Source organism: Bombina bombina, chromosome 2 (genome assembly GCF_027579735.1).
Source record: "Bombina bombina isolate aBomBom1 chromosome 2, aBomBom1.pri, whole genome shotgun sequence".
Taxonomy (NCBI): domain Eukaryota; kingdom Metazoa; phylum Chordata; class Amphibia; order Anura; family Bombinatoridae; genus Bombina; species Bombina bombina.
Genome location: NC_069500.1, coordinates 493,171,624 through 493,185,317, shown reverse-complemented (window position 1 = coordinate 493,185,317; position 13,694 = coordinate 493,171,624). Strand labels below are relative to the sequence as shown.

At 40.5% G+C, this 13,694-nt stretch overlaps 1 protein-coding gene across 1 annotated transcript in view; it reads right to left on the bottom strand.

Annotated features, from left to right (window-relative positions):
* The window catches only part of POLE (DNA polymerase epsilon, catalytic subunit), a 571,199-nt gene that overhangs the window by 82,317 nt on the left and 475,188 nt on the right, over window positions 1–13,694 (bottom strand). Inside the window, exons 41-43 of the mRNA XM_053702214.1 lie at window positions 9,191–9,316; window positions 8,962–9,094; window positions 8,455–8,653 (exon numbers count right to left, since the gene is read on the bottom strand). Coding sequence (XP_053558189.1) covers window positions 8,455–8,653; window positions 8,962–9,094; window positions 9,191–9,316 — 458 coding nt within the window. The remainder of the gene's footprint in view (window positions 1–8,454; window positions 8,654–8,961; window positions 9,095–9,190; window positions 9,317–13,694) is intronic.

The window sequence follows — 13,694 nt, the reverse complement described above, 5'->3', positions numbered from 1 at the left end:
AATTTACAAGCAATATGAAAAACGTTACTGTGCCTTTAAGAAGCACACAAAAACTGTCACAGTTGAATAACAATGAACCGGATTAGTTATAGAAACCAAATTTAGTAAAGGATTGCACTCATTAGCAATGGATGATTAACCCTTAATATCAGAAAAAACGGATAACAATTGAAAATATAAGCGTTTTTATCACAGTCAAAACACACTATCACAGGTCTGCTGTGAGTGATTACCTCCCTCAAAACTAGTTTTGAAGACCCCTGAGCTCTGTGGAGACGTCCTGGATCATGCAGGGAGAAAAAGGCAGACTGTGACTGAATTTCTGATGCGTAGTAAAAGCGCCAAAATAGGCCCCTCCCACTCACACTACAACAGTGAGGGAAGCTCAGTAAACTGTTTTAATTTAAAACAAACGACAGCCATGTGGAAAATAACGCCCAAAACAAGTACCTCAGATAATTAAACGATTTAACATGCCAGCAAACGTTTAAAATCTAATTTATGAAATGTCATTAAAAGCCTGCTGCTAGTCGCTCACACTGCAAGTTAGGCTAAAAGTTATATGCATACAGTATTTTCCCAGTGAAGTGCCATTCCCCAGAAATACTTAAGTGTAAACATATATACATATCAGCCTGATGCCAGTTGCTACTACTGCATTTAAGGCTGTACTTACATTATATCGGTATTAGCAGTATTTTCTCAGTCAATTCCATTCCTTAGAAAATAATATACTGCAACATACCTCTTTGCAGGTGAACCTGCCCGCTGTCCCCTGATCTGAAGTTACCTTACTCCTCAGAATGGCCGAGAACAGCAAATGGATCTTAGTTACGTCCGCTAAGATCATACACAAAAACTCAGGTAGATTCTTCTTCAAATTCTGCCTGAGAAGAAAACGACACACTCCGGTGCCGTTTAAAATAAACTTTTGATTGAAGATATTAAAACTAAGTTTAATCACCACAGTCCTCTCACACATCCTATCTATTAGTTGGGTGCAAGAGAATGACTGGGTGTGACGTAGAGGGGAGGAGCTATATAGCAGCTCTGCTTGGGTGATCCTCTTGCACTTCCTGTTGGGGAGGAGTTAATATCCCATAAGTAATGGATGACCCGTGGACTGACTACAGTTAACAGGAGAAAATGTGATTAATACCCCCTGTTCAATAATCCCCCTCCGGAGATATTAACCCTTGATTCCATACAGATAAAAAGCCACACTGTGACTGTCTACTTGCGTTATGTGCATAAAAAAAATGAAAAGATTTTACCGGAATCTATGCCATGGAACAGAAACACAGCCTCTCAAGTTTGACAGTCTTGTAGCATCGCTCCTGACATGGGCTTGAGTGATGGAAGCAGGCAGTGAAACTCGTCAACACTAATTGCTTAGGAGCTGTTAATATGAGTCTGGATGGATTCGCAGAAAGACTCTCCCTGCATCTCCAGACTAACATTCGTCAATGCTGTCACAGAGGATGACAATACTACTTAAAACTCCAGTCCCATTTCGAAGGGTAGATACCCTGCATAAGGAACTACTCCGTATCTTCTGACACTTCTCTGCCAACCTACTGTGACGAAAGGCAAAGAATGACTGGGATATGAGGGAAGTAGGGGGAGTATTTAATCCTTTGGCTGGGGTTTCTTTGCCTCCTCCTTGTGGCCAGGTTCAGTATTTACCAAAAGTAAGGAATGATGCCGTGGACTCTCCTCATATTAAGAAGAAAAAGCATTATAATGGAGAGTGAAGATGTATGGTAGTTTTGTGCTGAATGATGGACAGTGACACTTACTGAAACTATTAAAGCAGAAAATGACCTACAATATGTCTTCTCAAGGTATGACTGGTACTCCCAGTACAGTCCTATCACGTATTTAACCTGGCTCTCTCTATTTCTCCTAAGAAAATACTGTGTCTAAAAAGGAAGAATTTCAGTTATCTGGTCTTAGATTATCAATATTTCTAATTAAAAGGGATACTAAACCCAAATGTTTTCTTTCATTATCCAGATAGAGCAGCAATTTTTAGCAACTTTCTAATTTACTCCTATTATCAATTTTTCTTCATTCTCGTGGTATCTTTATTTAAAATAACATAATTTATGTAAGAACTTACCTGATAAATTAATTTCTTTCATATTGGCAAGAGTCCATGAGCTAGTGACGTATGGGATATACATTCCTACCAGGAGGGGCCAAGTTTCCCAAACCTCAAAATGCCTATAAATACACCTCTCACCATACCCACAATTCAGTTTAACGAATAGCCATGAAGTGGGGTGATAAGAAAGGAGCGAAAGCATCAAACAAGGAATTGGAATAATTGTGCTTTATACAAAAAAATCATAACCACCACAAAAAGGGTGGGCCTCATGGACTCTTGCCAATACGAAAGAAATGAATTTATCAGGTAAGTTCTTACATAAATTATGTTTTCTTTCATGTAATTAGCAAGAGTCCATGAGCTAGTGACGTATGGGATAGCAATACCCAAGATGTGGAACTTCCATGCAAGAGTCACTAGAGAGGGAGGGATTAAATAAGGACAGCCAATTCCGCTGAAAAAATAATCCACAACCCAAATCAAAAAGTTTTAATCTTATAATGAAAAAACTGAAATTATAAGCAGAAGAATCAAACTGAAACAGCTGCCTGAAGTACTTTTCTACCAAAAACTGCTTCAGAAGAAGAAAACACATCAAAATGGTAGAATTTAGTAGAAGTATGCAAAGAAGGCCAAGTTGCTGCTTTGCAAATCTGATCAACAGAAGCTTCATTCTTAAAAGCCCAGGAAGTAGAAACTGACCTAGTAGAATGAGCCGTAATCCTTTGAGGCAGGGATTTACCCGACTCCAAATAAGCATGATGAATCAAGACTTTAACCAAGAAGCCAAAGAAATGGCAGAAGCCTTCTGACCTTTCCTAGAACCAGAAAAGACAACAAATAGACTAGAAGTCTTTCTGAAACCTTTAGTAGCTTCAACATAATATTTCAAAGCTCTAACCACATCCAAAGAATGTAAATATCTCTAGAGAATTCTTAGGATTAGGACACAATGAAGGGACAACAATTTCTCTACTAATGTTGTTAGAATTCACAACTTTAGGTAAAAATTTAAATGAAGTCCGCAACACCGCCTTATCCTGATGAAAAATCAGAAAAGGAGATTCACAAGAAAGAGCAGATAACTCAGAAACTCTTCTAGCAGAAGAGATGGCCAAAAGGAACAAAACTTTCCAAGAAAGTAATTTAATACCCAGAGAATGCATAGGTTCAAACGAAGGAGCCTGTAAAGCCCTCAGAACCAAATTAAGACTCCAAGGAGGAGAGATTGACTTAATGACAGGCTTGATACGAACCAAAGCCTGTACAAAACAATGAATATCAGGAAGTTTAGCAATCTTTCTGTGAAAAAGAACAGAAAGAGCAGAGATTTGTCCTTTCAAGGAACTTGCAGACAAACCCTTATCCAAACCATCCTGAAGAAACTGTAAAATTCTAGGAATTCTAAAAGAATGCCAAGAGAATTTATGAGAAGAACACCAAGAAATGTAAGTCTTCCAGACTCTGTAATAAATCTTCCTAGACACAGATTTACAAGCCTGTAACATAGTATTAATCACCGAGTCAGAGAAACCTCTATGACTTAGAATCAAGCGTTCAATCTCCATACCTTCAAATTTAATGATTTGAGATCCTGATGGAAAAATGGGCCTTGAGATAGGTCTGGCCTTAACGGAAGTGTCCAAGGTTGGCAACTGGCCATCCGAACGAAATCCGCATACCAAAACCTGTGAGGCCATGCTGGAGCCACCAACAGTACAAACGAACGCTCCATTAGGATTTTGGAAATCACTTTTGGAAGAAGAACTAGAGGCGGAAATATATAAGCAGGCTGATAATTCCAAGGAAGCGACAACACGTCCACTGCTTCCGCCTGAGGATCCCTGGATCTGGACAGATACCTGGGAAGTTTCTTGTTTAGATGAGAGGCCATCAGATCTATTTCTGGAAGTCCCCAGATTTGAACAATCTGAAGAAATACCTCTGAGTGAAGAGACCATTCGCCCGGATGTAGCGTCTGGCGACTGAGATAATCCGCTTCCCAATTGTCTATACCTGGGATGTGAACCGCAGAGATTAGACAAGAGCTGGATTCCGCCCATACAAGTATCCGACATACTTCTTTCATAGCCTGAGGACGGTGAGTCCCTCCTTGATGATTGACATACGCCACGGTTGTGACATTGTCTGTCTGAAAACAAATAAACGATTCTCTCTTCAGAAGAGGCCAGAACTGAAGAGCTCTGAAAATTGCACGGAGTTCCAAAATGTTGATTGGTAATCTCGCCTCCTGAGATTCCCAAACCCCCTGCGCTGTCAGAGATCCCCATACAGCTCCCCAACCTGAAAGACTCGCATCTGTTGAGATCACAGTCCAGGTTGGACGAACAAAAGAAGCCCCTTGAATTAAACGATGGTGATCCAACCACCAAGTCAGAGAAGATCATACATTGGGATTTAAGGATATTAATTGTGATATCTTTGTATAATCCCTGCACCATTGGTTCAGCATACAAAAGCTGAAGAGTCATGAGACCTAGAATTTCCATGCAAAAAGCTACCGAAGGGAACGATTGAGACTGAAGGTTTCGACAAGCTGAAACCAATTTCAGACGTCTCTTTTCTGTTAGAGACAAAGTCATGGACACTGAATCTATTTGGAAATCCAAAAAGGTTACCTTTGTCTGAGGAATCAAGGAACTCTTTGGTAAATTGATCCTCCAACCACGTCTTTGAAGAAACAACACAAGTTGATTCGTATGAGATTCTGCAGAATGTAAAGACTGAGCAAGTACCAAGATATCGTCCAAATAAGGAAATACCGCAATACCCTGTTCTCTGATTACAGAGAGAAGGGCACCGAGAACCTTTGAAAAGATCCTTGGAGCTGTTGCTAGGCCAAACGGAAGAGCAACAAACTGGTAATGCTTGTCTAGAAAAGAGAATCTCAGAAACGGATAGTGATCTGGATGAATTGGAATATGAAGATATGCATCCTGTAAGTCTATTGTAGACATATAATGCCCTTGCTGAACAAAAGGCACAATAGTCCTTATAGTCACCATTTTGAATGTTGGTATCCTTACATAACGATTCAATATTTTTAGATCCAGAACTGGTCTGAAGGAATTCTCCTTCTTTGGAACAATGAATAGATTTGAGTAAAATCCCAGACCCTGGTCCAGAACTGGAACTGGAACCCCAGCCGACTCTAGGTCTGAAACACATTTCAGAAACGACTGAGCCTTTACTGGGTTTACTGGAATGCGTGAGAAAAAAAAATCTTCTCACAGGCGACCTTACCTTGAAACCTATTCTGTACCCTTGTGAAACAATGTTCTGAATCCAAAGACTTTGAATCGAATTGATCCAAACATCTTTGAAAATTCGTAACCTGCCCCCTACCAGCTGTGCTGGAATGAGGGCCGCACCTTCATGCGGATTTGGGAGCTGGTTTTGACTTTCTAAAAGGCTTGGATTTATTCCAGACTGGAGAAGGTTTCCAAACGGAAACTGTTCCTTTAGGGGAAGGGTCAGGCTTTTGTTCCTTATTCTGACGAAAAGAACGAAAACTATTAGCAGCCCTATATTTACCTTTAGATTTTTTGTCCTGAGGCAAAAAGGCTCCCTTCCCCCCAGTAACAGTTGAAATGATTGAATCTAACTGAGAACCAAATAATTTATTACCTTGGGAAAAAAAGAGAAAGCAACTTTGACTTAGAAGTCATATCTGCATTCCAAGACTTAAGCCATAAAGCTCTTCTGGCTAAAATAGCTAAAGACATATACCTGACATCAATTCTAATGATATCGAAAATGGCATCACAAACAAAGTTATTAGCATGTTGAAGAAGTTTAACAATGCTATAAGCATTATGGTCTGACACTTGTTGCGCTAAAGCCTCCAACCAGAAAGTGGAAGCTGCAGCAACATCAGCCAAAGAAATAGCAGGTCTAAGAAGATTACCTGAACATAAATAAGCCTTCCTTAGAAAGGATTCAAGCTTCCTATCTAAAGGATCTTTAAAAGAAGTACTATCTGCCGTAGGAATAGTAGTACGTTTAGCAAGAGTAGAGATAGCCCCATCAACTTTGGGGATTTTTCCCAAAACTCTAATCTATCAGATGGCAAAGGGTACAATTTCTTAAACCTTGGAGAAGGAGTAAATGAAGTACCCAAACTATTCCATTCCCTAGAAATTACTTCTGAAATAGCATCAGGAACTGGAAAAACTTCTGGAATAACTACATGAGGTTTAAAAACTGAATTTAAACGCTTATTAGAGGACTAGACTCCTCCATATCTAATGCAATCAACACTTCTTTAAGTAAAGAACGAATAAACTCCATCTTAAACAAATATGAAGATTTATCAGTGTCAATATCTGAGGCAGAATCTTCTGAACCAGATAGATCCTCATCAGAAATAGGTAAGTCAGAATGATGGCGGTCATTTAAAAATTCATCTGAAATATGAGAAGTTTTAAAAGACCTCTTAAGTTTACTAGAAGGAGGAATAACAGACAGAGCCTTCCGAATAGAATTAGAAACAAATTCTTTTACATTAACAGGAACATCCTGAACATTAGATGTTGAAGGAACAACAACAGGTAATGGATTATTACTAATGGAAATATTATCTGCGTTTGATAGTTTATCATGACAACTAACACAAACTACAGCCGGAGGAACAGTTACCAAAAGTTTACAACAAATGCACTTAGCTTTGGTAGAACCGACATCAGGCAGCGTCTTTCCAGAAGAAGATTCTGATCCAGGGTGAGGTAGTGACATCTTGCAATATGTAATAGAAAAAACAACATAAAATAAATTCCTTAAATGGCAGTTTCAGGAATGGGAAAAAATGCAAAACAAAACAAGCCTCTAGAAACCAGAAGCAACTAAAAAGTGAGACTGAAATAATGTGAAAATAAACTGGCGCCAAGTATGACGCCCACATTTTTGGCGCCAAGTATAACGCCTACATATTTTGGCGCCAAGGACGCCCATATTTTTTGGCGCAAAAAAACACACATATGTAAAAAATTACGCAATCACGTGAATGACGAAATTTTGGCGCCAAAAAAGTCTCGCTCCAAGAATGACGCAATAAATAGAAGCATTTTCTGCAGCCATGAGCCTAACAGCCCGCAATTTTGAAAAAAAGTCAATTGAAAATTGAAATTTTTAAGGTAAGAAAAAATATAATTCATATGTAATTTCCCAAAAAAATGAAACTGACAGTCTGAAAGAAGGAATACTGATTATCCTGAATCATGGCAAATATAAGTTTAACACATATATTTAGAACTTTACATATAAAGTGCCCAACCATAGCTTTGAGTGTCATGAATAGAAATAAGACTTACTTACCCTACGACACTCATCTACATATAGCAGATAGCCAAACCAGTACTGAAACAAGAATCAGTAGAGGTAATGGTATATAAGAGTATATCGTCGATCTGAAAAGGGAGGTAGGAGAAGAAATCTCTACGACCGATAACAGAGAACCTATGAAATAGATCCCCTAGAGGAAGACCATTGTATTCATATAGGCAATACTCTCTTCACATCCCTCTGACATTCACTGCACTCTGAGAGGAAAACCGGGCTTCAGCCTGCTGCGAAGCGCATATCAACGTAGAAATCTAGCACAAACTTACTTCACCACCTCCATGGGAGGCAAAGTTTGTAAAACTGAATTGTGGGTGTGGTGAGGGGTGTATTTATAGGCATTTTGAGGATTGGGAAACTTTGCCCCTCCTGGTAGGAATGTATATCCCATACGTCACTAGCTCATGGACTCTTGCCAATTACATGAAAGAAAGCAGGAATGTAAGGTTAACAGCTGGCCCATTTTTGGTTAAACATCTGGGTAGCGCTTGCTGATTTGTGGATACATTTAGCCACCAATCAGCAAGCGCTACCCAGGTGCTGAACCAAAAATGGGCCAGTTCATAAACTTACCTTCCTGCTATTTCAAATAAAGATAGCAAGAGAAAGAAGAAAAATTATGAGTAAATTAGAAAGTGGCATGCTCTATCTGAATCATGAAAAAAAAAATTGGGTTTAGTATCCCTTTGAGCAGGAAATATTGAGGTGGAAAATCCTGTAAGTTTGTTTCTGGGTCTGCAGTGTTGATACTGTCACTTGTGTAGGTAAAAAGAAAAGCATATGTTGCCAAAATGATTGCTTATTGGAAAGAGGGTTGTTTGTATAGAGGTACAGTATATGTATGTGTTCTTTAGTTACTTGTATTTCTAAACATTTACTGTTTGGGCCTCCAAGTGGGGACAAAATGCAACAAAACCCTTTGTGAAGTAAATGAGAACCTGTGATATGGAAAATGGAAACAAATGGAACAAAAACATGCTGCTCACCAGAAATGATCATCAAGAAGTAGCTCTGACAGGATGCTGCTTGGGGCAGGTATTGCACAATATTCCAGTTATTTTCCAGAGATTCTTCCACATGGTCCTCTGAATTCTCATTATCTGATGGAACATCCGTCTCATCATCATCATCATCTTCATCACTGCATTCTTCCAGATCGTCATGCTGTGACTTTTTTTTCTCATTCTGGAACAGTAAATAATTTAAAAAACAATATAATTGTTGCTGCTTACTAAAAAAAACAAAACACAAAAAACCCCCAAAATGAACACAGACAAAGTTACAATTTGCGTTCCATTCCTAATCTTGATGCTCCTGCAGTATGATGTACAGCAATAACAATTGTATAACACTACACAGAATAGAGTACACAAATAACCTGCAGATTGATTATACAGTGGCATAGAAGCGCACCAGCTGATAAGGACAATTCCCACAGTTGTTTGGTGGATAGTAATACATCCTATGAGACTTACAAAATTATTTGGTCTAACCTCTCCATAGTGAATGCTGGAGGGAAGCTTCCCCTTGATGCCTCCATAATTAGCTGGATCCATCCAGAAAAGAAATTCCCAACAACGTGAGAAAGAGATGGTGAGTGAGTGAAATATTTCTCGGGAGTGAATGCTGCATGATAAAAAAAAAATACAACAAAAAACAATGTTAACTTACAGCAATCCTCACATACAAAAGCAGAGTTCCGGAAACATGTTCTACACAAACCTTTTTGTGATGTACTCTACGTAAGCAATGGCATCTTCAACTCTTCTCTTCTTGGTGCAGAGAATGATTCGGTTAAAATTTGCATAAACCACATTAGAGCCAAGGCGTTTAAACTCTGCTACCAGTCTAGCAAGAGAGGAATGACAATAATTGATTGGCTTCTAGTGTTCCTTCAATACTACTTGCTGATGTCTATAAATTCACTAGACTGAAAACTCACACATTCCACATCAGTACAATAAATATTCTGAAAGATTTGAGACTACCACCAGTTTGCTGATTGTTTAGTGTTATTTTACTTATAGAATTAAAAAGACATTAAAGGGACATTAAACCCCAAAAAATTATTTCATGATTCAGACAGAGAATACAATTTTAAACAAAATTCCAATTTACTTCTGTTAACTAATTTGATTCATTCTTTAGATATCCTTTGTTAAAGAAATAGCAATGCACATGAGTGAGCCAATCACATGAGGCATCTATGTGCAGCCACCAATCAGAAGCTACTGAGCATATCTAGATATGCTTTTCAGGAAAGAATATCAAGAGAATTAAGCAAATTAGATAATAGAAGTAAATTAGAAAGTTGTTTAAAGGGAATTCTCTATCTGAATCATGAAAGAAAAAAATGTGTGTTTAATGTCCCTTTAAAAGGAAAAACATAATTTATGCTTACCTGATAAATTCCTTTCTTCTGTTGTGTGATCAGTCCACGGGTCATCATTACTTCTGGGATATAACTCCTCCCCAACAGGAAATGCAAGAGGATTCACCCAGCAGAGCTGCATATAGCTCCTCCCCTCTACGTCAGTCCCAGTCATTCGACCAAGAATCAACGAGAAAGGAGTAACCAAGGGTGAAGTGGTGACTGGAGTATAATTTAAAAGATATTTACCTGCCTTAAAACAGGGCGGGCCGTGGACTGATCACACAACAGAAGAAAGGAATTTATCAGGTAAGCATAAATTATGTTTTCTTCTGTTATGTGTGATCAGTCCACGGGTCATCATTACTTCTGGGATACCAATACCAAAGCAAAAGTACACGGATGACGGGAGGGATAGGCAGGCTCATTATACAGAAGGAACCACTGCCTGAAGAACCTTTCTCCCAAAAATAGCCTCCGAAGAAGCAAAAGTGTCAAATTTGTAAAATTTGGAAAAAGTATGAAGCGAAGACCAAGTTGCAGCCTTGCAAATCTGTTCAACAGAGGCCTCATTCTTAAAGGCCCAAGTGGAAGCCACAGCTCTAGTGGAGTGAGCTGTAATTCTTTCAGGAGGCTGCTGTCCAGCAGTCTCATAGGCTAAACGTATTATGCTACGAAGCCAAAAGGAGAGAGAGGTAGCAGAAGCTTTTTGACCTCTCCTCTGTCCAGAATAAACGACAAACAGGGAAGAAGTTTGGCGAAAATCTTTAGTTGCCTGCAAGTAGAACTTGAGGGCACGAACTACATCCAGATTGTGTAGAAGACGTTCCTTCTTTGAAGAAGGATTTGGACACAAGGATGGAACAACAATCTCTTGATTGATATTCCTGTTAGTGACTACCTTAGGTAAGAACCCAGGTTTAGTACGCAGAACTACCTTGTCTGAGTGAAAAATCAGATAAGGAGAATCACAATGTAAGGCTGATAACTCAGAGACTCTTCGAGCCGAGGAAATAGCCATTAAAAACAGAACTTTCCAAGATAACAATTTTATATCAATGGAATGAAGGGGTTCAAACGGAACACCCTGTAAAACGTTAAGAACTAAGTTTAAACTCCATGGCGGAGCAACAGCTTTAAACACAGGCTTGATTCTAGCTAAAGCCTGACAAAAGGCCTGGACGTCTGGATTTTCTGACAGACGCCTGTGTAACAAGATGGACAGAGCTGAAATCTGTCCCTTTAATGAACTAGCTGATAAACCCTTTTCTAAACCTTCTTGTAGAAAGGACAATATCCTAGCGATCCTAACCTTACTCCAGGAGTAACCTTTGGATTCGCACCAGTATAGGTATTTACGCCATATTTTATGGTAAATCCTTCTGGTAACAGGCTTCCTAGCCTGTATCAGGGTATCAATAACCGACTCAGAAAAACCACGTTTTGATAAAATCAAGCGTTCAATTTCCAAGCAGTCAGCTTCAGAGAAGTTAGATTTTGATGTTTGAATGGACCCTGTATCAGAAGGTCCTGTCTTAGAGGTAGAGACCAAGGCGGACAGGATGACATGTCCACTAGATCTGCATACCAAGTCCTGCGTGGCCATGCAGGCGCTATTAGAATCACTGATGCTCTCTCCTGTTTGATTTTGGCAATCAATCGAGGAAGCAGCGGGAAGGGTGGAAACACATAAGCCATCCCGAAGTTCCAAGGTGCTGTCAAAGCATCTATCAGAACCGCTCCCGGATCCCTGGATCTGGACCCGTAGTGAGGAAGTTTGGCGTTCTGGCGAGACGCCATGAGATCTATCTCTGGTTTGCCCCAACGTCGAAGTATTTGGGCAAAGACCTCCGGATGAAGTTCCCACTCCCCCGGATGAAAAGTCTGGCGACTCAAGAAATCCGCCTCCCAGTTCTCCACTCCCGGGATGTGGATTGCTGACAGGTGGCAAGAGTGAGACTCTGCCCAGCGAATTATCTTTGATACTTCCATCATTGCTAGGGAGCTTCTTGTCCCTCCCTGATGGTTGATGTAAGCTACAGTCGTGATGTTGTCCGACTGAAATCTGATGAACCCCCGAGTTGTTAATTGGGGCCAAGCCAGAAGGGCATTGAGAACTGCTCTCAATTCCAGGATGTTTATTGGAAGGAGACTCTCCTCCTGATTCCATAGTCCCTGAGCCTTCAGAGAATTCCAGACAGCGCCCCAACCTAGTAGGCTGGCGTCTGTTGTTACAATTGTCCAGTCTGGCCTGCTGAATGGCATCCCCCTGGACAGGTGTGGCCGATAAAGCCACCATAGAAGAGAATTTCTGGTCTCTTGATTCAGATTCAGAGTAGGGGACAAATCTGAGTAATCCCCATTCCACTGACTTAGCATGCACAATTGCAGCGGTCTGAGGTGTAGGCGTGCAAAAGGTACTATGTCCATTGCCGCTACCATTAAGCCGATCACCTCCATGCATTGAGCTACTGACGGGTGTTGAATGGAATGAAGGACACGGCATGCATTTTGAAGCTTTGTTAACCTGTCTTCTGTCAGGTAAATCTTCATTTCTACAGAATCTATAAGAGTCCCCAAGAATGGAACCCTTGTGAGAGGAAAAAGAGAACTCTTCTTTTCGTTCACTTTCCATCCATGCGACCTTAGAAATGCCAGAACTAACTCTGTATGAGACTTGGCAGTTTGAAAGCTTGAAGCTTGTATTAGAATGTCGTCTAGGTACGGAGCTACCGAAATCCCTCGCGGTCTTAGTACCGCCAGAAGGGCACCCAGAACCTTTGTGAAGATTCTTGGAGCCGTAGCCAATCCGAATGGAAGAGCTACAAACTGGTAGTGCCTGTCTAAGAAGGCAAACCTTAGATACCGGTGATGATCTTTGTGAATCGGTATGTGAAGGTAAGCATCTTTTAAATCCACTGTGGTCATGTACTGACCCTTTTGGATCATGGGTAAGATTGTCCGAATAGTTTCCATTTTGAACGATGGAACTCTTAGGAATTTGTTTAGAATCTTTAAATCTAAGATTGGCCTGAAAGTTCCCTCTTTTTTGGGAACCACAAACAGGTTTGAGTAGAACCCTTGTCCTTGTTCCGACCGCGGAACCGGATGGATCACTCCCATTAATAACAGATCTTGTACACAGCGTAGAAACGCTTCTTTCTTTATCTGGTTTGTTGACAATCTTGACAGATAAAATCTCCCTCTTGGGGGAGATAATTTGAAGTCTAGAAGGTATCCCTGAGATATGATCTCTAGCGCCCAGGGATCCTGAACATCTCTTGCCCAGGCCTGGGCGAAGAGAGAAAGTCTGCCCCCCACTAGATCCGGTCCCGGATCGGGGGCTCTCGGTTCATGCTGTCTTTGGGGCAGCAGCAGGTTTCCTGGCCTGCTTGCTCTTGTTCCAGGACTGGTTAGGCTTCCAGCCTTGCCTGTAACGAGCAACAGCTCCCTCCTGTTTTGGTGCAGTGGAGGTTGATGCTGCTCCTGTTTTGAAATTCCGAAAGGGACGAAAATTAGACTGTCTAGCCTTAGCTTTGGCTTTGTCTTGAGGTAGGGCGTGGCCCTTACCACCTGTAATGTCAGCGATAATTTCTTTCAAACCGGGCCCAAATAAAGACTGCCCCTTGAAAGGTATATTAAGTAATTTGGACTTAGAAGTAACATCAGCTGACCAGGATTTTAGCCACAGCGCCCTACGTGCCTGTATGGCGAATCCTGAGTTCTTAGCCGTAAGTTTGGTTAAATGTACTACGGCCTCCGAAATGAATGAATTAGCTAGTTTAAGGACTCTAAGCCTGTCCGTAATGTCGTCTAGCGTAGATGAACTAAGGTTCTCTTCCAGAGACTCAATCC